Source organism: Protomyctophum bolini (assembly GCF_963924005.1).
Source record: "Protomyctophum bolini genome assembly, chromosome: 22".
NCBI classification, from domain to species: domain Eukaryota; kingdom Metazoa; phylum Chordata; class Actinopteri; order Myctophiformes; family Myctophidae; genus Protomyctophum; species Protomyctophum bolini.
This window is the reverse complement of record NC_137883.1, coordinates 24,322,457-24,346,703: the sequence shown is the minus strand read 5'-3', so window position 1 is coordinate 24,346,703 and position 24,247 is coordinate 24,322,457. Positions and strand designations below refer to the sequence as shown.

The window sequence follows — 24,247 nt, the reverse complement described above, 5'->3', positions numbered from 1 at the left end:
ACACTACTGCATTCATACGGTCCGGTACACTAAATGGGCCATGTCCACACCAGAGCCATATTGAGTAAGACAGATCCCAGATCCCAGATCCCAATAAGCTGTGAAACAAACATGTGTAGTAAGCTTCTTCGATCTGACAGCGTCAGGTTACTGTTTGCTATGCTCTTCGCCAATAGAAGTCTATGTAGAAGAGCCGCCATTGGACTGGCCCCATGAAGTGAACAGAGTTGTCGTAACTCTGTCTTACTCTATGGCTCTGGTCCACACTAGACAAGTGGTTTTCTTTTTTTGGAGTGATTGAGTTGAGAGTGCTACACGTGCACTGAGTGAGACGCAGATCAGCTCACACACTAGTGGAAGCTGTCGGAACGTTCCCTAAATCACCCCGGGACAACACTCCAACACGTCCCAGACGCTTCTCCCTTCTGGCTCCCCCAAAGGGTGCATGGAACAAACGTCCCATTGCAGTTAGAACTGCAGATCTCCCAGGCCGTCGTAATCTGAAGACTCACCTCTTCGGACTGCACTTTAGCCCGTAGCACTGACCTGGAGTGAGTTACGGTTAACGTGTAATTTACATGGCATGTTATGTAGACAGATGCCAGGTTCATTTGTTGATCTGGCAGTGTACAGATTAGTATTTATTTATTTCCAATTTTCAATACTTCTACTCCACTACATCTCAGAGGCAAATCTTGTATTTTTTTACCAAGGATGGAGCTCGTTATAATGATAATGAGCACCTTATCAATCAGGCTTAACGAGCCGGGTTCTTATCGAGCTTTTTCTATTATTTCGTGGAAAGACGAGAGACAATAAATTCTGAACAGAACCAGTATCTTTTACTAGGGCCTTCAAATATAGTACTTTTATAACAGACGGAAGGCAAATTACCTTATCAATAAAATAATAGTAAAGAAACTGGTTAATATGTGTACCGTCACTTTAGAAGCATCATTTTGTTTAGACCGATATATGTTGGTGCCAGCATGGGTTGATTACATTTATTTCTTGATCGCCTCTTGTCTTGATTGTTTAAACATGATGTCATGGGCCGCTATGCTCGATAGCATGCTTGATAAACCTAGATAAAGCTTAGTGATAACGGGATAACTCAATAAGATTATCGGATTTTTTCTGTTATCTGTTATCAAGCTCCATCCCTGATTTTTACTCCACTACATGTATTTGAAGACTTTAGTTACTTTAATAATCAAACATTTCAACCATAGATCTACAAGCTGTGTCTTCGCTTGATATGACTCATTGCGAGCTTGTAGATCTGCTATTTTCAAAATGTTTTTTATTAATACATTTGAACACTTGAAACACTCTTCATAGTGAGTAATTTCAACTATTGGTACTTTAAGAGTATTTTGATGCCAATACTCTTGTACTTTGACTCAAGTGCACTTTGAATTCTGGACTTTTTACTTGAAACAGTCAGTGGCTCAGGGGTAGAGTGGCTGGATGGTAACCGCAAGGTTGCCAGTTCGAACCCGGGCTCCCCCAGAGTTAGTGTCGAAGTGTCCTTGAGCAAGACTCTGAACCCCTAATTGCTCCCGATGTGCTGGTTGGTGCCTTGCATTGGTTTCCGTCGCCATCGGTGTATGAATGCGTGTGTGAATGGGTGAATGTAATGCACAATCTATGTAAAGCGACTTGAATAAAGGTGCAATATAAATGCACCATTTACCATTTAACAGTAGTTCTGATTCCGGCGAGCCGCCCTGCGCCCGAAACGGTTGAGAAATGACATAGTTACCGTGTGGGGGTCCCTCTACTGTACCCTCGGCCTCTACTGTACTGTCACTGTACTGTACTGGCACACCTGAAATCACCATATATACAGTGAATATGTGTACCGGTATATATGTTTGTGTGTTTGTGTGTGTGTTAGGTTGTGCACAGGTGGTGAAAAACAACCAAGCTGTTTTAATGCTCATACCTACCTACCCAGCCAGGCAGGCAGGCAGGCACCCACACACATACTCACTTAAGGAAGTGGTTTGCACCACTTAAAAAGCTTGTGGACAAGGCCCCCTAAAGCCTGATTTGTACTTTGTAGTGTACAAGTCATCAGTATCATATTTCACGGCAGGGTCTCCGGGACAGAGTCATTTGAAATGGTGCCCGTGGCCTAATGAAAGTTAATTTAGGGCTCTGTGTGACGTGAACAAGTTTGAACACCCCTGCAGTAACACACACACACACACACACACACACACACTCTTAATCCACATATACATAATCACTCCCGCTCGATGGCTGCTTAGAGTGAGTCAATTAAGTTCACATTTTGATATTTATGACGGCGATACAAGAAACAACCTTTCCAATCCTAGCATATCCGCGATGGGAGGGGCGTTATGGGAGGGGCTCTGTGTGAAGGCCTCTGGTGAACTACACTCATTGTGTGTATAATAATAACTGTAATACAGTATGCTTGGAGGCAGCTCATTGCCTCTCCTCTGCATGGTGGCACAATTATCTCCTCGTTAACCACTTAAGGTTAATAATTGGTTATACGGCGAGCGGCAAAAATAGGCAACGGCGATGTGTTGCTGTGAATCGCGATGTGTAGATTCTGAAAATGTTGGACATTTTTTCAACCTATAACCAAATGTAGGCTCCTCATGTCTACCGGTACATGTCAAAGTGTCCTTGGGACACTGAACCCCAAATTGCTCCCGATGTGCTGGTTGCCAACTTGCATGGCTTCCGCCGCAATCGGTGTATGAATGTGTGTGTGAATGGGTGAATGTAATGCACTATGTAAACTGTAAAGCACCTTGGATAAAGTCGTTATATAAATGCACCATTTACCAATGGGGAACGGCACATAGATCCGAACGGCACAGTTAACAGTTCATTGCAGTATGTGTAGTTTGTTGCACATGGCGTGTGTGTGTGTGTGTGTGTGTGTGTGTGTGTGTGTGTGTGTGTGTGTTTTAGCCTCGGTGTTGTCACAGTAGCAAGTGGTCATGGACGCTTGTCATTGTCCGAAGGTCAGAACGGCAGGTTGTAACTACAATTCCTCGCCGGCGGTTGCCCTTGTCAACCGTTATTTCTAAGGTAACGGGAAGGACACCTGCATTATTTTCTGCAGTGTTCCGACGCATTATCCTGCAGCTGATGGCCGATTGATTGATTGATTGGTTGATGTTTTAATGGCTGTAGGAATAGCTAATGTCAAGCAGGAAGAATTGATGACAGAGATGGTCTTAAAGGATGTAATGCATTTTACATCAAACAACTGGAACTTGTAACATCGGATTTGAAGTGTTGTTTTCCTGCATGCTGTCTCCTGTGCAAAGCCATTTAACCACGTGAACCCTATCATGTCATCGCTGTTGGGAAAAATAACGGTAGTGGGTCGCACACACCAAGACTTCAGTTCAAATTGTTTATTCCATATTTGAACAGGGACAAATGTTTCAGCTATCCAGCCTTCATCAGTGTGGAGAGTGACTGAATGTAGGTTCCTTTTAAAGGAGTGGTGAAATCACCACTAATCACCTCACATCACACCCGCTGGATAATCACAGATTGGGACTGTGGTGGGCAGAAACCTCATATCTCCAAGACCGTGGAGTCAGGTTTAATGCGAGGGAGGGTCCTCTCTACTCCTCCCTCTATGTGGAGTCAGGTTAGGTGAGGGTCCTCTCTACTCCTCCCTCTATGTGGAGTCAGGTTAGGCGAGGGTCTTCTCTACTCCTCCCTCTATGTGGAGTCAGGTTAGGTGAGGGTCTTCTCTACTCCTCCCTCTATGTGGAGTCAGGTTAGGTGAGGGTCCTCTCTACTCCTCCCTCTATGTGGAGTCAGGTTAGGTGAGGGTCCTCTCTACTCCTCCCTCTATGTGGAGTCAGGTTAGGCGAGGGTCTTCTCTACTCCTCCCTCTATGTGGAGTCAGGTTAGGTGAGGGTCCTCTCTACTCCTCCCTCTATGTGGAGTCAGGTTAGGTGAGGGTCCTCTCTACTCCTCCCTCTATGTGGAGTCAGGTTAGGTGAGGGTCCTCTCTACTCCTCCCTCTATGTGGAGTCAGGTTAGGTGAGGGTCCTCTCTACTCCTCCCTCTATGTGGAGTCAGGTTAGGTGAGGGTCCTCTCTACTCCTCCCTCTATGTGGAGTCAGGTTAGGTGAGGGTCCTCTCTACTCCTCCCTCTATGTGGAGTCAGGTTAGGTGAGGGTCCTCTCTACTCCTCCCTCTATGTGGAGTCAGGTTAGGTGAGGGTCCTCTCTACTCCTCCCTCTATGTGGAGTCAGGTTAGGCGAGGGTCTTCTCTACTCCTCCCTCTATGTGGAGTCAGGTTAGGTGAGGGTCTTCTCTACTCCTCCCTCTATGTGGAGTCAGGTTAGGTGAGGGTCCTCTCTACTCCTCCCTCTATGTGGAGTCAGGTTAGGCGAGGGTCTTCTCTACTCCTCCCTCTATGTGGAGTCAGGTTAGGTGAGGGTCCTCTCTACTCCTCCCTCTATGTGGAGTCAGGTTAGGCGAGGGTCTTCTCTACTCCTCCCTCTATGTGGAGTCAGGTTAGGCGAGGGTCTTCTCTACTCCTCCCTCTATGTGGAGTCAGGTTAGGTGAGGGTCCTCTCTACTCCTCCCTCTATGTGGAGTCAGGTTAGGCGAGGGTCTTCTCTACTCCTCCCTCTATGTGGAGTCAGGTTAGGTGAGGGTCCTCTCTACTCCTCCCTCTATGTGGAGTCAGGTTAGGTGAGGGTCCTCTCTACTCCTCCCTCTATGTGGAGTCAGGTTAGGTGAGGGTCCTCTCTACTCCTCCCTCTATGTGGAGTCAGGTTAGGTGAGGGTCCTCTCTACTCCTCCCTCTATGTGGAGTCAGGTTAGGTGAGGGTCCTCTCTACTCCTCCCTCTATGTGGAGTCAGGTTAGGTGAGGGTCCTCTCTACTCCTCCCTCTATGTGGAGTCAGGTTAGGTGAGGGTCCTCTCTACTCCTCCCTCTATGTGGAGTCAGGTTAGGTGAGGGTCCTCTCTACTCCTCCCTCTATGTGGAGTCAGGTTAGGCGAGGGTCTTCTCTACTCCTCCCTCTATGTGGAGTCAGGTTAGGTGAGGGTCTTCTCTACTCCTCCCTCTATGTGGAGTCAGGTTAGGTGAGGGTCCTCTCTACTCCTCCCTCTATGTGGAGTCAGGTTAGGCGAGGGTCTTCTCTACTCCTCCCTCTATGTGGAGTCAGGTTAGGTGAGGGTCCTCTCTACTCCTCCCTCTATGTGGAGTCAGGTTAGGCGAGGGTCTTCTCTACTCCTCCCTCTATGTGGAGTCAGGTTAGGCGAGGGTCTTCTCTACTCCTCCCTCTATGTGGAGTCAGGTTAGGCGAGGGTCCTCTCTACTCCTCCCTCTATGTGGAGTCAGGTTAGGCGAGGGTCTTCTCTACTACTCCCTCTCAATTCCAAGTTGAGCTGAGCTTGTCGATCTGCTTTTTGTTTGTTTGCAGAATGTTCTCCCGCTACTGGGGTCCATGTTGTTCGCTCAACTGAAGTCATCTGTGTTTTAGTTTTTTCAATTGTACCTTAAGTTCACATTAACAAAACAGATGTATTTACTTAGTCCTTTGGATTCACATCGAATCAGCTTGTCCACCTTCTTGTAATTCAGTTGTTCAGATTGCTCAGCCTGTCCAAGTATTTAGACTTGCTGGCCATCCGACTAAGGCTTACTCTGTTTGCTGTGTGTGTGTGTGTGTGTGTGTGTGTGTGTGTGTGTGTGTGTGTGTGTGTGTGTGTGTGTGTGTGTGTGTGTGTGTGTGTGTGTGTGTGTGTGTGTGTGTGTGTGTGTGTGTGTGTGTGTGTGTGTGTGTGTGTGTGTGTGTGTGTGTGTGTGTGTGTGTGTGTGTGTGTGTGTGTGTGTGTGTGTGTGTGTGTGAGCACGCACATGTTGCAGGTGTGTATGCTGTGTTAAAGACAGTTAATCTGGGTGGTACAGTTAAGCAGAAGTAGGTGTGTGTGTGTGTGTGTATGAAAACACCTGTGCGTCCGTCCATATCACCCTGCTTCCAGTCCAGAGACACCTCGTAGTTGTACCCATGTGCATTTCAAGCCTCCTCCTGCCGTGTGTTCTGTTGGTGTGTTTGCATCAGGGCTGGGCAAAACATAGACATCTCTAACTGACACTGATCATTTAGGTTCAAGCTGGGTAAAAAAATAATATATACACACCCTATTGTGCTGAATATAAAACTACATTCCCCCCCCCCCCCCCCCCCCAATGGAAATATCCTATAAAACAGGGTCGTATTATAATTGGGACTAGACTATTTTTCCACAAATGAGTCTTGAAAAATGGGGGTCGTCTTATAATCAGAGTCTTATATTCGGCACAATACTGTATACATACATATTTCAGCAGGGAGAAATTCTAATAGATTGTTTATAATCGACTAAACCGATTAGCCACCCAAGTCTTGTAATAAACGTTGCCGTGCGTTGGTGCACTAGTCAATCTACAACAAGCTCTGCATGCTCGTAGATTGGCTAGTTTCACTATCGTTCACTAATCATAAACCGATTCAAACGTTGGAATCGATTTGAACTTAACCCATTTTGGGCAGGGAACCCCTTTTGGTGTTGGCATTATGTTATGCTTTAGCTATTGAAAAATAGCAGATCTACAAGCTCATAGCGCGTCACCAAGTGGCCCGCTACGAGCTTGTAGGTCTGCTATTTTTGAAAAATCGAAGAACGACGTAGCTTTTTCAGAAAACTGTCAGGATGTAGAAGACAGTTTCAGAATCTGATCTCAGGTCAAAATGGGTCAAGTCATATCCAGCCCAGCCCTGGTTTGCAACACACGCATGCTCCCCCATCCCATTTTGCGCTCCGCTCATGTGCGTATGTATGTGTGTGTGTGTGTTGTGTTGTGTTGTGTTGTGTTGTGTTGTGTTGTGTGTTTGGTTCCACTAGGCCCCTTCCCCAGTGAACCCCAATGCGTTGGATCGCACCGCTGCCTGGCTATTGAATATGAATGTGCAGTATTTAGACCATGAGGGGATGGAGACCGAGTTACAGAGAAACAGAGAGGATCTGACTCAGGTGGAGAAGGTAACGAACGACCCCCGACCTCCCCTCAATCCCAACCTCACGCTTACCTGCTGTTCCACAGTGTTGATTTTGTGTCGACCAAAAACCATGACGAAAACTAAGCTATGATGATTGAAACTAAAAGCAAATAAAAAACTAGACTAAAATGTTAGGAAGGGCCTAGTGGCTAGTGGACAAGAGATCCAGTATAAGTAAAAGACACAAGTCATTTTACACTTGGGTGCATGTTGAAAATTGCAGATCTTCAAGCACACAACGCGTAGCTGGTAGATCGGCCATTACGACAGCATCAAGGCCCGCCAAAATACATTTTAGTCTACTAAATCAACTGTCAACTAAATGGAAACTATTCATGAAGACTAAAATAAAAATGTGTCTGTCAAAATCAACACTGCTGCTCCAGCCGTCCGTTCACTTCAACCCTCTGTCACTGTCCTCCTCCTTCAACTCTCTGTTTCACACTCGCTGCTTCTGGTGATGTTTTGATTTCATAGCATCTTGAAGGACCACTTCTCCACCTTTTCCAACCTATCCTTCATATAATTAGTCCTCACTGATGTTCATGATAAAATAGCAAAAAAAAAATCTAATCTGTCTCATGATAGGGCAGTTCATAAACCAGTCTTCCAGTGACATCATCGCTAGGCATCGTTTTTCCCGAGAGACCGATGGTGGCTTCCATCATTGCATTGTGACTTCTCAGGAATAGAGTCTTGCCGTTTCTATTAGCTTGGATTCCCCATCGATGATGTCACCGGAAAACGGGTTTCTGAACTGCCCCACAGCCCTCCTATATGAGACACAGACCAAATAGAATTTATTTAGCTAATCATTTTATCGTGAACGTTGGTGAGGACCAATTATATGAAGATAGGTTGAAATGGGGCTGAAGTGGTCCTTCAAGTGTCTCTCACCCTTCCAAGGAACCTTGAGGGTCCCTGCACCCTAGTTTGAGAACCAACTGCTCTACTTTCCTCACCTTCTTAAAGGTGCTGTGATTTCTTTGTTTGTTAACCTAAGTGTTCAATATCTCTGTATTCAGAAATCATTTCTATGGAGTGTTTGACTGTTCAATAGCCTCTCCCAGCTCAGAAAATTCATTTTTCAGGTGGCGATTACCGATTTCATCCAGTCAGGAGAAAGAGCTCATACAGGATTCGGGATAAATTGGATTGGATCCCGTTACTGAACAAACACACACACACACAGCAATGATTACTATCAGAATATAGCATTGGCATTGTACGCAAAGTCGCAAACTACACATTATTGTCTCTGTCGGGTAAAGAATATAGACATCTAGGTCCGAAATGGTCCACATCTGGAAATGTTGATGGCTAGCGTTTTCGCCGAGAAACGGCAACATTGTGATTTGCGGAAATGTTCAATGCCAACGTTTTTCCTCAGGCAAAGAGTTTGCCTCGTGTCCACCTCCTCTCAGGACTTCTTCCATCTAACAGTTAGCTAAAGGTAAAGGAAGGCGTTAGATTCTAACTCCTCCCTTTACCTTTAAACCACCATCTCAACATAGCACGGTTTCCCCTGCTTTAATGTTTCTGTCACTTTTAACTGCTCTGTCGCACTGTTCCCTGTAAACCTTTTGTTTCACACACTCCTCACCTGCTTACAGCTAAGTCCTCACTGTCTCTGAAAGCACCGCTTTAGCCTAAAGCAAAAGATGATTGTGCATGGGCACGTGTGTTTGCACAGAAACACATTGAAAGCGTGTGCACGCACACAGGCGTGCGTGTGTGTGTGTGTGTGTGTGGTGTGTGTGTGCGTGCGTCCGTGTGTGGTGTGCGTGCCTGCGAGGTTGGCATGTGTGTGAAATTTGCGTCTGTTTGTTTTAGAGAGAGAAAGGTGAAGATTCACCCGCCTTGCCACTCAGCGTTTGTTTACCCTCACTCTGCTGCGAGTTGGTGATGGCACAGTTACAGTATACATGCATAAAGATTACTGGTGTGCACATCCAACCCCAATTACATTTCTCCTATTACACTTACATAATATCGTCTTCTGTCGGGTGGAAACCTCATAATGTCCAAAACTGTTACTCTTCAGGTCTACGCTACAAGGATCTGCTACTTGTGATGCTTTAGTTTAGTGTGTCGCTGTAGTATGATCAAGTAGCAGGGCGTTAATAAAAAAGAAAACAGCAACGATATATGATGTATTACATTTCAGAAAGTTTAAATCATGTCATAATCATGTCAACATATTGGGAAAGAGACATTTGAAATTGGTCCCACGGCCTAATGAACGTTAATGTGGAGGTTTGAACACCCCTGTACCAACTTACAGACAGTCACTGATTAAAGAACTATCATCTATATTTTTGCCCAATATTTAAAATTCACAGAATTTTAACCATGTGCTCAGAATATTTTCCCCAATTATGATACATACATACATACATACAGCCCTTTAAAACCATTCAAAAGCATCCAAAGTAGCAGATCTCCAAGCTCGAAACACGTGGCTTCGCATCACGCTTCAAGCTTGACGGCTGGGGCGGCTGTGGCTCAGGAAGTGTCCTTGGGCAAGACACTGAACCCGATGTGCTGGTTCGGTTGGTACCTTGCATGGCTTCCGCCACAATCGGTGTATGAATGGGTGAATGTAATGCACAATCTATGTAAAGGCACTATATAAATGCACCATTTACCAAGCTTGTAGATCTGCTACTTTGGATGCTTTCGTGTGACGCTGTAGTGTTGATCAAGTAGGACGTTCAAGAAAGAATAAAATTAAAAATCTGAAAATGGAGATAAGAGGTTTCTGTCCCGACAGCAACAATATAAATCCAGCACGCAAGAAATTAAAAGAACAAATTTAAATAAAACCAAGCACTCAGAGAGATGCTAACACCCACAGCTAGTCTCTGGAGAGGCAGCCGGTCGTCTCGCATCATTTGAAAACGCTTCCGCCCAACAGTCTGTGCATCAGAAGCACTGAACACTTGCAGAAAATAACCCATGCACACATCAGCGCTGGAAGGGGGGTGCGGAGGGTGCTCCAGCACCCCCTGCTGGTGGAGAGGAGAAGTTTTTGACATGGCTATCAGAGCGTGCTGAATGCAGAATGCACAGCGAGTGAGTTGACAGATAGACACAACATGACAAGACAGCAAAAACCTATTGTAGTTTTACTTTAACCTGCACCAGGTTTAAATAAATCTAACCCAAACAACAACACAATAAGAGTCACATACTGTTATTATGATTAACTCTGTTAACTAGGTCCTAAAAAAGTCATTATTAGGCCAATTATACCCGAATAAGACCCGAAATTTTTCGCACGGCCTCGCTACGCTCGGCCGTGATTTCCCTCCCACCCTTCAGCCCCCCCTGGTATAAATACCTTCCAGCGCCCCTGCATGCACACCGTTAAAGCATCGGTGTAGCTACTGTAAACATTTTATACTTTTGTTGTTGTTGTTGTTATTGTTGTTGTTATTATTAACAACAAGCTCATAGCGTGGCATCGTAAACATCATGTGCAAATCTTTGAATATCTATAGATATACTGTATATATATATATTTTTAAAGCGAACATTTTTAACCCATTTTGACCTGAGATCAGATTCTATAAATGTCTTCTACATCCTGACAGTTTTATGTCAGTCGTTCTTCGAATTTTCTAAAATAGCAGACATACAAGTTCGTAGCGTGCGGCGTGTGGCACGCTATGAGCTTGTAGATCTGCTATTTTTCAATAGCTAAAGCACAACATAATGCTAACACCAAAAGGGGTTCCCAGTTCCCACCCAAAATGGGTTAACTAAAATCTTTGCTTCTGGGGGTCCCTGGGGTCGGCGGCCAAATACTGTACATACAATTTTGGGGTTCACCCCCCCCCCTTTCAAGTTGCATAAATACACTCCTACTGTATGAATCTTAAACAGTCGAAGCGAATCTCAGCTTTGCCGCTTTGCAGAAGTGGAAATTTCAAAAGCATATTTTAACCCATTTGGACCTGAGATCGATTCTACAAATGCCTTCTAAATCCTGACAGTTTTCTGAAAATCCCCCATGTCAAGGACCCACAAAGATATATGTAATTGGCCCGCCGACCCCCATCTGAAAATATGTTGTTCCAGGGACCCCCCAGAAGCAAAGATTTTAGTTAAAAACCTTCACTCTGAAAGAATATTATGGTGATTTGCACGACATTTTCACGATTTTTCAAAAATAGCACGCTACGAGCTTGTAGATCTGCTATTTGTCAATAGCTAAAGCATAACATAATGCTATATAACACCAAAAGGGGTTCCCGCTCAGAATGGGTTAAAGACACTTTTGAAAATATATATTTTATGAATGGATAAATGACAGCTTAACTGAATTTAACTGAATGACAATTCAAAGACACAATCGTTGGTGCTGACCCCACATGCAAAAGCAACACAATCGTGAGGCGAAAGAAGGGGGATCGCAACTCACTTTTTCTTTTTCTTTTTTCCCCCTTTATTTGGATAGTACAGGCTTGGGAATCAAACCCGTGACTCGCTGTCTTAACCACTGCTATGCCACCCTCACTTTTAAATGCTCCAAACCGTATTCACGTCGGAAGCATTTCAAGTGAGTTGTTCGCTTCATTGTCAATATGAACTATATATAAGCATAGGCTTCTACTTTATTTACCTACCTTTGACCAATACAAAAAAAGAAAAAACTAAATAGTCACATTATTTGCGATAACCTGTGACCAGCTTTGGCGCTCTGAAAAGATGCCTCCAACAGAGTGAACAAAGTAGAGAGTGGCACTAGCTGTGGGGTCGGAGGTAAAGTAAAATCAATAGTCCTGACCCTATAACCACCCTCCCAAACTCATCTGCTGTGCCTGATCCAAATCAGATCAAACTCAGACTAACAGACATCGGCGTCTACAATAAAGAGGCGGTGGCGCCGCCGGGCGCCAGGTGTAATGAAGAGAAAGGAACCAAAGTGGACATAAAGTCCAGCTGAGAGAGGCCGCGGCCGACCTTAAAAATAGCATCCTCGAGTGGAAAGCCGTGGAGGAAATGAGCGCGGGTCACATCACTGCACAGCAGGTGAGACAGAAGGCCCAGGTAATGGGCTGTGTGCTTTAACCCATTCTGACCTGACATCAGATTAAAAAAAATGTCTTCTACATCCTGACAGTTTTCTGAAAAAGCTATGTTTCTATGTCAGTCGTTGTTCGATTTTTCAAAAATAGCAGACCTACAAGCTCGCTATGAGCTTGTAGATCTGCTATTTTTCAATAGCTAAAGCATAACGTAATGCTAACACCAAGAGGGGCGTCCAGAATGGGTTAAAGCTCGTCCATGCCTGCTATCTGCCTTCAAGCTTTTCCCGTTCTGCGATTGACTGACGGGAGAGAGGGAGCAGAGCAAAGGAATCAAAGCGTGGAAGAAAGAGGAAGTGGCGTGGAGCCTGAGAGAGGTCACGGGTTCCCCTGGCGTGAGCGAGGTGGGGTAGGAGAGGTGGAACATCAAGTAGGATGGTGACAGAAAAATTAACCTGCTAGAGTCGTGTGATAAATGGCGAAAATATCTTATCTACAAGCTCACGACAACGTGTTGTGAGCCTGCAGATGAGCTATTTTTTTCAGTTAATGAGATTTTGTGTTAGAGGGTAAAAAAGGAGGAGTCCCCTGAGGGACTACTCTGGTCAACACAGTATTATCGTCTCTGTCGGGTGGGAACCTCATATGTCCATAACTGTTACTTTTCACGATTCAAATTTATAAACGGCAAAAGCAGCAAATCTACACACTGTAGCATGATCAAATAGGGAGTTAATTGGCAAAAAAAAAAAAAAAAAAAGGTTATATGAAGATAAGATGTTTCTGTTGACAGCAAACAATAGAGAATTTAAGTGGTTCAATTCGAGAATATAATTATTTACAACTCAAACGGTGCTGAGTCGGCATCAGCCTTTTTGCACCGCTCGGCACCGCCTCTCGCTCGGCTTTGGCGCCTGGCCTGGGCGTGCCTCTCGGGACATGACGCCCGGTACTGACAGCGCGCCTGCCTTGAAACGTCAAGATGCAACACAACGTATCCGTGGTTTGCAGAAGAAGCTGCCTCCGGCGATGGGGCTGGGCTGTAAGGCGGGCGTTGTTATAAATCCGGGAGGATTTGCTTGGTCATTTCTCCTGACCGGCAGAAAGCCTGTCCAGAAATCTCTCCAGGGTACAGCAAGAGGTCAAGAGAGATCTTTCAGGCTTATGTCCCTGGATGGAATAAAATTGTGTAGAGTTTGCAAATTGCATCCTCCTCCTCTCCTCTCCTCTAAGCTCAGCCTCAGCACTGGGGCTTTAGAGTTGTAGTTCCAGGTTTGGTACCCTACTATTCTATCACACCCCAACCTCTACTACTGTATCACACCCCAACCTCTACTACTGTATCACACCCCAACCTCTACTACTGTATCACACCCCAACCTCTACTACTGTATCACACCCCAACCTCTACTACTGTATCACACCCCAACCTCTACTACTGTATCACACCCCAACCTCTACTACTGTATCACACCCCAACCTCTACTACTGTATCACACCCCAACCTCTACTACTGTATCACACCCCAACCTCTACTACTGTATCACACCCCAACCTCTACTACTGTATCACACCCCAACCTCTACTACTGTATCACACCCCAACCTCTACTACTGTATCACACCCCAACCTCTACTACTGTATCACACCCCAACCTCTACTACTGTATCACACCCCAACCTCTACTACTGTATCACACCCCAACCTCTACTACTGTATCACACCCCAACCTCTACTACTGTATCACACCCCAACCTCTACTACTGTATCACACCCCAACCTCTACTACTGTATCACACCCCAACCTCTACTACTGTATCACACCCCAACCTCTACTACTGTATCACACCCCAACCTCTACTACTGTATCACACCCCAACCTCTACTACTGTATCACACCCCAACCTCTACTACTGTATCACACCCCAACCTCCACTACTGTATCACACCCCAACCTCTACTACTGTATCACACCCCAACCTCTACTACTGTATCACACCCCAACCTCTACTACTGTATCACACCCCAACCTCTACTACTGTATCACACCCCAACCTCTACTACTGTATCACACCCCAACCTCTACTACTGTATCACACCCCAACCTCTACTACTGTATCACACCCCAACCTCTACTACTGTATCACACCCCAACCTCTACTACTGTATCACACCCCAACCTCTACTACTGTATCACACCCCAACCTCTACTACTGTATCACACCCCAACCTCCACTACTGTATCACACCCCAACCTCTACTACTGTATCACACCCCAACCTCTACTACTGTATCACACCCCAACCTCTACTACTGTATCACACCCCAACCTCCACTACTGTACATCCCCTCGGTCGTTACAATGGCACCAAGCAGCACTAACGGAATATTAGAGAGCCTGACCACTGCCAGGTCTGTTGGGTCTGGTTTGGAGAGTCCTATAGCACCGATTACAGACGCTTTGATCCATCGACAGATACATCTGTTTGGAAAACATTACATTTTATATGAAAAACATTTATAAATATAAACAATACACATAAACCTTTTCATAGATAAACAAATAAACCCAAGTAAAGTTTATTTATCCACTTATACGCTATTCAAATATTTTCCAAATTAGCTATTGCCATCGCAAAAGTAAAATCATCGGCCAGGCTCTAGTGTTTATATTGGCTTTCGTTGCTCACGGTGGAGTTCATGCTGTGGTCATCCTAACAATGACAATGTGCTTATCACGTGATGGTCAGTGACAGTTCTGATGGACACTAACCTGTCCATCTGTCTGCTCAGTATCAACAGGAGATCATGATGGACACTAACCTGTCCATCTGTCTGCTCAGTATCAACAGGAGATCATGGTGGACACTAACCTGTCCATCTGTCTGCTCCGTATCAACAGGAGATCATGGTGGACACTAACCTGTCCATCTGTCTGCTCAGTATCAACAGGAGATCATGGTGGACACTAACCTGTCCATGTCTCTGTCCTCAGTATCAACAGGAGATCATGGCGCTGCAGGACAAGCTGCGCGCGTCCGTCCAGAAGCTTGAGGAGTACGAGTCTCGCCTGAAGGGGCAGGACGACCAGGCCCAGAAGGTCCTGATGGAGTACCAGGCCCGGCTGGAGGAGTCGGAGGAGCGCCTGCGCAGACAGCAGGACGACAAAGACCTGCAGATGAAGGGCATTATCAGCAGGTACAGATGCATTTTTATTTTACTAGTTTACCACCGCTTCTATAAAATGGATCCCCCCCCCACCCAGGTGTCCTTTAATAATTGGCATAACAACTAAATCGGAAGTGGAAAGAATAGAATAGGTGTTCATGAGAGGCTCAAACACAACAATCCAATAATGCAAGTCAAATGCTAGAGCGTAAAGTCTGTCCGTTACATCACTACCCTGCTGAGAACGGAGCCCCAGACATTAGCCAGAGGATCAGACATTAGGTGTGTCTTTGATGCCAGGGAGGTTAACAAAAATGTTGTCTACCGCAGGCACGTCAAGCCTGTCTGAACACTCTCTGAACACGGCTCTCAGCGAGACGTGTACCCAATGTTCCAGTGCTAGTTCAGAAAGTCCACCCATGGAGTGGGTTGAGAGCAGAGACTAATTTCTACCCACACAGAATACCAAGCACAGACTAGTAGATTGGGAAAGTAGCATTCTGTGTCTAGGCTGACACACACACACACACACACACACACACACACACACACACTGCTACCAACTCAAATCATACCTTATTTAACAGTAAAAACCTGAGTTCCACTTGGTTGCACACAGACCTGTGTCAAACACCGGAAAGAGCAGCGGCAGAACACTAACTACAATCCCTAATAGAGGGTATGTGACATCATCATCATACCCGGACGTTATGCGGGAATGCCTACTGAGTGGCCTTGACAACCCCTACATCCAAACAGAAGTCATATTTGATTGCATTAAATGACTTTAAACAACGTTAAATTCACATTGTCACTCACTTTGCCACTCGATTTGCCACTCGATCTACCATTCACTTTATGCATGCGCATACCCTCTATACTGAATATTTTCCTAATTATAAACCATAAAACTTGTGCTTGCTGGGACCAGGAAGATTGTCCTTGCAATGTGTATTTCTCAAATTCTGCTATAGTTGTGGGGACACTTGTCTCACACACACACACACACACACACACACACACACAAACGCCTGCAACAGTCATCTCAAAACAGTCAGACCTCAAACATCACCATGTTGTTCTTCATGTGTGTCACCAGGTTAATGTCGGTGGAAGAGGAGCTGAAGAAAGATCACTCAGACATGCAGGCCGTGGTGGATTCCAAGCAGAAGATCATTGATGCACAGGTCAGTCCAACAGCGCCATCTGCTGTGCAGCCGGATCCCCTGCATCTCGGATAAGACAGAAGCATAGAGTAGACGTATATAGGTTATAGACGCCTCTTCTGGCTCTGGGGTGTGGGTTCTCCAGAGGGGGGCAAATTTTCCCTGAGTTTACCTTTGCGAAGCATGAGCGGGCGCCACAGATCAGATGTTTGGGAAAAGATGCGCTGTGATTGCCCTGTAGTCACTTGAGTGACAGCGTAGCATAGTGTACATGCATGAGGAGCCGCAGCTCGCTCTAGCCAGCATGGCGGCCTCGTGTATAATATCTACGGGCTCGTCTCCTTTATGGAAAGTTATTATACTTCACATAACTTTGCGTCTGGAGACAAACATGCAGCAATAAGGTAATGAGCTGTCTGCCGCCGTAAGGAAACAGAGAACCAAAATGAAACGCTCATTAAGAGGGAGAGAAAATGCGAGAGTCAATTAGAGGGTTTCTTGCTTGGCTGCATGGAGCCTGCACCGCCATGCAGACATAATCGGCACTCCTCACACGCTGCACAGAAACATGCTCGGTGTTAAAGGACCACTTCACCACTTTTCAACTTATCTTCATTTAATTGGTCCTCACTAATGTTCATGATAACATACCACCATTTTTTGTCTCAATATAGCAGGGCTGTAGGCAGTTCAGAAACCCGTCCATCATCGATGGGAAATCCAAGCTAATAGAAACTGCAGGCTTTCTTTTCCTGAAAAGTTGCAGTGCAAAAATCGAAGCCATCGTTCTCACGATAATAGAAATCTAAATATATTTTAAAACAAATCTTGTTTTAAAAAAATCTTGCTAAATGATGATGTCACTGGTGGACGGGTGTCTGAACTGCCCACAGTCCCTCCTATATTGAGACAAAAAATGTGTGTTTTATCATGAACATTAGTGAGGACCAATTATATGAAGAGATGTTGAAAAGTGGTGAAGTGGTCCTTTAAGTTAACTGAACTCTGAGAGAGCGCAGGTAGAACCAAATGGAACTTAAAAATAAAATGATATCCCCCCCCCCCTCCCCGCACCCCAACATTATTATGTTTGTGAAATTATTTTAACAACTTTGTCAGTTTGGACCGTGGGCTATAGCCCATATCGTACGGCATACTATAGCGCGCCGTTTTTCATCATTTTTGAGGATTTGAAAAAAATGACTAAATGACAAAAACGATGGGTTATAGCCCATGTTTTTTGAAATTTTGAGAAAAAAAGTTAGCCTTGTTTCTCATCATTTTGGACCATGGGCTATAGCCCATATCGTACGGCATACTATAGCGCGCAGTTTTTCATCATTTTTTAGGATTTGAAAAAAATGACGAAATGACAAAAACGATGGGTTATAGCCCATGTTTTTTGAAATTTTGAAAAAAAAGTTAGCCTCGTTTCTCATCATTTTGGACCGTGGGCTATAGCCCATATCGTACGGCATACTATAGCGCGCAGTTTTTCATCATTTTTGAGGATTTGAAAAAAATGACGAAATGACAAAAACGATGGGTTATAGCCCATGTTTTTTGAAATTTTGAAAAAAAAGTTAGCCTCGTTTTTTCTCATCATTTTGGACCGTGGGCTATAGCCCATATCGTACGGCATACTATAGCGCGCCGTTTTTCATCATTTTTGAGGATTTGAAAAAAATGACGAAATGACAAAAACGATGGGTTATAGCCCATGTTTTTTGAAATTTTGAAAAAAAAGTTAGCCTCGTTTCTCATCATTTTGGACCATGGGCTATAGCCCATATCGTACGGCATACTATAGCGCGCCGTTTTTCATCATTTTTGAGGATTTGAAAAAAATGACGAAATGACAAAAACGATGGGTTATAGCCCATGTTTTTTGAAATTTTGAAAAAAAAAGTTAGCCTCGTTTCTCATCATTTTGGACCATGGGCTATAGCCCATATCGTACGGCATACTATAGCGCGCCGTTTTTCATCATTTTTGAGGATTTGAAAAAAATGACGAAATGACAAAAATGATGGGTTATAGCCCATGTTTTTTGAAATTAAAAAAAAAAAAGTTAGCCTCGTTTCTCATCATTTTGGACCGTGGGCTATAGCCCATATCGTACGGCATACTATAGCGCGCAGTTTTTCATCATTTTTGAGGATTTGAAAAAAATGACGAAATGACAAAAACGATGGGTTATAGCCCATGTTTTTTGAAATTTAGAAAAAAAAGTTAGCCTCGTTTCTCATCATTTTGGACCGTGGGCTATAGCCCATATCGTACGGCATACTATAGCGCGCAGTTTTTCATCATTTTTGAGGATTTGAAAAAAATGACGAAATGACAAAAACGATGGGTTATAGCCCATGTTTTTTGAAATTTTGAAAAAAAAGTTAGCCTCGTTTCTCATCATTTTGGACCGTGGGCTATAGCCCATATCGTACGGCATACTATAGCGCGCCGTTTTTCATCATTTTTGAGGATTTGAAAAAAATGACGAAATGACAAAAACGATGGGTTATAGCCCATGTTTTTTGAAATTTTGAAAAAAAAGTTAGCCTCGTTTCTCATCATTTTGGACCATGGGCTATAGCCCATATCGTACGGCATACTATAGCGCGCCGTTTTTCATCATTTTTGAGGATTTGAAAAAAATGACGAAATGACAAAAACGATGGGTTATAGCCCATGTTTTTTGAAATTTTGAAAAAAAAAGTTAGCCTCGTTTCTCATCATTTTGGACCGTGGGCTATAGCCCATATCGTACGGCATACTATAGCGCGCAGTTTTTCATCATTTTTGAGGATTTGAAAAAAATGACGAAATGACAAAAACGATGGGTTATAGCCCATGTTTTTTGAAATTTTGAAAAAAAAGAGTTAGCCTCGTTTCTCATCATTTTGGACCGTGGGCTATAGCCCATATCGTACGGCATACTATAGCGCGCAGTTTTTCATCATTTTTGAGGATTTGAAAAAAATGACGAAATGACAAAAACGATGGGTTATAGCCCATGTTTTTTGAAATTTTGAAAAAAAAGTTAGCCTCGTTTCTCATCATTTTGGACCGTGGGCTATAGCCCATATCGTACGGCATACTATAGCGCGCCGTTTTTCATCATTTTTGAGGATTTGAAAAAAATGACGAAATGACAAAAACGATGGGTTATAGCCCATGTTTTTTGAAATTTTGAAAAAAAAAGTTAGCCTCGTTTCTCATCATTTTGGACCATGGGCTATAGCCCATATCGTACGGCATACTATAGCGCGCCGTTTTTCATCATTTTTGAGGATTTGAAAAAAATGACGAAATGACAAAAACGATGGGTTATAGCCCATGTTTTTTGAAATTTTGGAAAAAAAAGTTAGCCTCGTTTCTCATCATTTTGGACCGTGGGCTATAGCCCATATCGTACGGCATACTATAGCGCGCAGTTTTTCATCATTTTTGAGGATTTGAAAAAAATGATGAAATGACAAAAACGATGGGTTATAGCCCATGTTTTTTGAAATTTTGAAAAAAAAGTTAGCCTCGTTTCTCATCATTTTGGACCAGGTAGAACCAAATGGAACTTAAAAATAAAATGATATCCCCCCCCCCCTCCCCGCACCCCAACATTATTATGTTTGTGAAATTATTTTAACAACTTTGTCGGCCTGACAAAAAAAAAAATCTTGTTTTGTTTACCATGTGCACTCCTGTTTTCTTTGGCCGTCTTTGAAAAATAAATTCTTGAAGGCAGCCATTGTGTAAACGATTTTGAAAACGACACGATTGCTGCCTCATTGACGTGAATCAGTGAATATGTGGAATCACTCTGCAGCATATGAAACACACAACAGTAGCCAATAGTAATCACTATTTGTTCACAAAACGCAAAGAGATAAGAAATAGTTGAAAAGGGCAAAATTACATCAATAGATTCTGACTATTTGGTCTTCCTTGCGTGTGTGTGTGTGTGTGTGTGTGTGTGTGTGTGTGTGTGTGTGTGTGTGTGTGTGTGTGTGTGTGTGTGTGCGTGTGTACGTGAATGTGAATTTTGTTAACATACAAGTATAATGAAAGCTCTTGCGGTCTGATTGTGTGTGTGCGTGCAGGAGAAGCGCATAGCCTCGCTGGACGCGGCCAACGCCCGTCTAATGAGCGCCCTGACCCAGCTGAAGGAGCGCTACAGCATGCAGAGCCGTAACGGCATCTCTCCCACCAACCCCACCAAGCTGCAGATCACAGAGAACGGAGAGTTCAGGAACAGCAGCAACTGCTAGACCAACTTTTGACTGGTGTGTGTGCGTGCGTGCATGTGTGCGTGTGTGTGTGTGTGTGTGCGTGCGTGCATGTGTGCGTGTGTGTGTTTGTATGTACATACACACATGTGTATAATTAAGAAGGAATGCTGTGCCTATAAGAAGACAGTTCCTTTTAACGGACGGTTGATGCTTAAGTTGTACTCCGTCGAACGGCGGTGTTGCGCGTCGGACGAAGCCGATACACGACGCTACACGACACGTCGCAACACGACCCCTTGTGAGTGTGTCGTAGATCGGCTTTTTCTCGAAGGCGTGACGCCATCACGCAACGTCATGGCTTAAGCTGTGTGGGAGTGTGTGTGTGTGTTTGTGTGGACTTCCACCACAACAAGAGGGGCCAACCAGAGGAGATGGTAGGACTTCCGTTTAACAAAGAGAACGACCAGTCAATGGACCAGATAGATCACCCCAGAGAAGGGCCTTCGATACGAGGGTGACGTTCAGAGGAAGCTTGTAGATAATGAAACTCGAAGCAGCAGCGTTGGTCGGTCGGTCGGTCGCCAGTTGCTGGGACAATTGAAACCGTTGTACCCTCCACCGCCACCACCACACCTCCCGGGATGAACCACTATATTAATCAACACACGATGAGCGTCCAAGACTGTCTGTCACCCTCCTCTCTCTCTCCCCTTCCTGACAACCACCACCACGTTGGACCTATAGTTTAAATAGACAAAACAAATGGTGACAAATAACTCTAAACAGGGACTGGGGAGAAGATTGTTTTTCAGTCCGATGACATTCTTTTTCCTTTTTTTTCTCCTTTTTTTTTTAGAAAAACAAACCCAAAAAAAGTATAAAAAACAACTAGATTAAAAAGATATTTTTTAATCCAAAACAATCAAATTAACTCACTTTTTTTTCCTTTTCAGTCCCTGGGTGTGTTCCAAAGTTCCCCAACTACCCCATACCGTGCTCTCCCTACATTATACCCCCCCTCCCTCCCTTCCTCGCGACCATTGAGGTATAGCTTGCTACTCCCACGTTAGTGCACTTTGTGAAAGATATATTGGTACAGTACATGAGAAACGCCTTAAGAACGGAACACACCTCGTCTTGACTTTACCCCCTTTACCCCGTCCTTTACCTTCCTGTTACCCCCCTTTACCCCGTCTTTACCTACCCTTTACCCCGTCTTTACCTTCCTGTTACCCCGTCTTTACCTTCCTGTTACCCCCCTTTACCCCGTCTTTACCTTCCTGTTACCCCGTCTTTACCTTCCTGTTACCCCCCTTTACCCCGTCTTTACCTTCCTGTTACCCCGTCTTTACCTTCCTGTTACCCCCCTTTACCCCGTCTTTACCTACCCTTTACCCCGTCTTTACCTTCCTGTTACCCCCCTTTACCCCGTCTTTACCTTCCTGTTACCCCCCTTTACCCCGTCTTTACCTTCCTGTTACCCCCCTTTACCTTCCTGTTACCCCGTCTTTACCTTCCTGTTACCCCCCTTTACCCCGTCTTTACCTTCCTGTTACCCCGTCTTTACCTTCCTGTTACCCCCCTTTACCCCGTCTTTACCTTCCTGTTACCCCCCTTTACCTTCCTGTTACCCCGTCTTTACCTTCCTGTTACCCCCCTTTACCCCGTCTTTACCTTCCTGTTACCCCGTCTTTACCTTCCTGTTACCCCCCTTTACCCCGTCTTTACCTTCCTGTTACCCCGTCTTTACCTTCCTGTTACCCCGTCTTTACCTTCCTGTTACCCCCCTTTACCCCGTCTTTACCTTCCTGTTACCCCGTCTTTACCTTCCTGTTACCCCCCTTTACCCCGTCTTTACCTTCCTGTTACCCCGTCTTTACCTTCCTGTTACCCCCCTTTACCCCGTCTTTACCTTCCTGTTACCCCGTCTTTACCTTCCTGTTACCCCCCTTTACCCCGTCTTTACCTTCCTGTTACCCCGTCTTTACCTTCCTGTTACCCCGTCTTTACCTTCCTGTTACCCCCCTTTACCCCGTCTTTACTTTCCTGTTACCCCCTTTACCCCGTCCTTTACCCTGTCTTATACCTTCCCCGCAAAAAAATAAATAAAGGCACAACTTATACTGTGGATTTGTAAATGGAAATATATATTGTACAAAAACACATCACTTAATGTATTATAAACACTAAAGTAAAGAAAATGAATTCTATGTGATGCTATATTAATGAGATTGAAATATAGATGTATGCATTTTGTTTTCTCTTTACCTCTATAGAATATACAGTACATACATAACTATATTTGATAGTATGAAATATGAAAAAGCAGCCCTTTATTTAGGAGTGAATTCTTTATATGTTGTGAGTTTTAGGTTTTTCTGTTTTAATAATTTTATCTCTCCCCCCCCCCCCTTTATCAACTGACTGAAGCTTTTATGGGCTGTGTGGATAAAATGTCTATAAGCAGTGATTGATCGGCACCATTTTGTCACAGGCCACCCATCAGTCAAAGCCCTGCCCTGATGCTTTAAAACTTGGAAGAGTCTGCAGCTATAGCAACGTAGAATGCACTTCAACCGATGCGTGTTTGCGTGTGCGTGTGTGTGTGCGTGTGTGCGTGTGAACTCGCACATCAAAAGCGTGTTCACACTCCCTACTGGTGATGTGACACTGCTCTACCTGACAAAAGAGATGGCTCCCTATGCAGAGCCATAGAGATGGAAAGAGTTGCGTGCAGTGGGTTGCAGCCAAAATGGTGGCTATGAACATGTTTTAAACAAGCACAACCCCACAGTCTTTGTTTACATTAATCCACCATTGCTGTAAAACTGAATTGGCCAGATGGATTCATCGAACGAAGACGACGCAACTCTTTCTCTTCTCATAGTATTTTGTGTTTTTGTTTTGTTCTTCCAGCCAGCTATTGTGTTTAATATGTTGGTTACATGACTCCTCCTTGTTGTTTGGGATTATCGGCCAGGTTTCTCATCTGTGTAGCGCGGTTTGGGGGGGGGGGGGGGGGGGGGGGGCTATAAGAGAGGAATGTTATTATGCTAATACACTGGACTGGTGGCGAGGTCGTTGAAACGATAGTGACATCCTTCTCTGTCAGTCAGTGGTAGTAATGAAGACTGACTCCGTTCATCCGGGTGGCATATACACTTTACTCTTCTACTTTTTATAATCCCCTCTTCAAGCCCAATTTTACTTTGTCGTACACCAGTGTTCGGTGCAAGCGAAAATAGACAATCTACAAGCTCACAGTGCATCGTGATGCGATGCCGTTGTGAGCTTGTACATCTGCTATCTTCGGGCGTGCGGGCGCAGCGGTATAAGTCGGCGCATCCTCATCCCGCCCTCTCTTCTGAATGTGAAGATGCTGAGTCACAGGTGGTCTTAAAACGGGGTGTGTGTGTGTGTGTGCTCACTTTAACTCTAGACGATATTTTCATTGCCATCAGATTCCATGCCATTTTTAGCATCTATATTTTGTATATTTTTGTATTTGTTTTTCTTACCTTTTAACAGACTACGATATTACAGTAAAAAGCGCAAAGAGTCCGCATGCTTTTCATCCTGGCACTGTA

At 44.4% G+C, this 24,247-nt stretch overlaps 1 protein-coding gene across 6 annotated transcripts in view; it reads left to right on the top strand.

Moving 5' to 3' along the window:
• The window catches only part of LOC308310040 (disabled homolog 2-interacting protein-like), a 239,254-nt gene extending 217,746 nt beyond the window's left edge, over positions 1 to 21,508 (top strand). For 5 of the 6 annotated variants that reach the window (XM_080756077.1, XM_080756079.1, XM_080756076.1 and 2 more), the window contains 4 exons: positions 6,913 to 7,050; positions 15,096 to 15,298; positions 16,368 to 16,455; positions 20,532 to 21,508. In XM_080756077.1, the coding sequence (XP_080612203.1) occupies positions 6,913 to 7,050; positions 15,096 to 15,298; positions 16,368 to 16,455; positions 20,532 to 20,699 (597 nt within the window). In that variant the 3' untranslated portion in view covers positions 20,700 to 21,508. The remainder of the gene's footprint in view (positions 1 to 6,912; positions 7,051 to 15,095; positions 15,299 to 16,367; positions 16,456 to 20,531) is intronic. The other variant, XM_080756078.1, reaches the window with a different exon arrangement.
• The last annotated feature ends 2,739 nt before the right edge of the window (positions 21,509 to 24,247 follow it).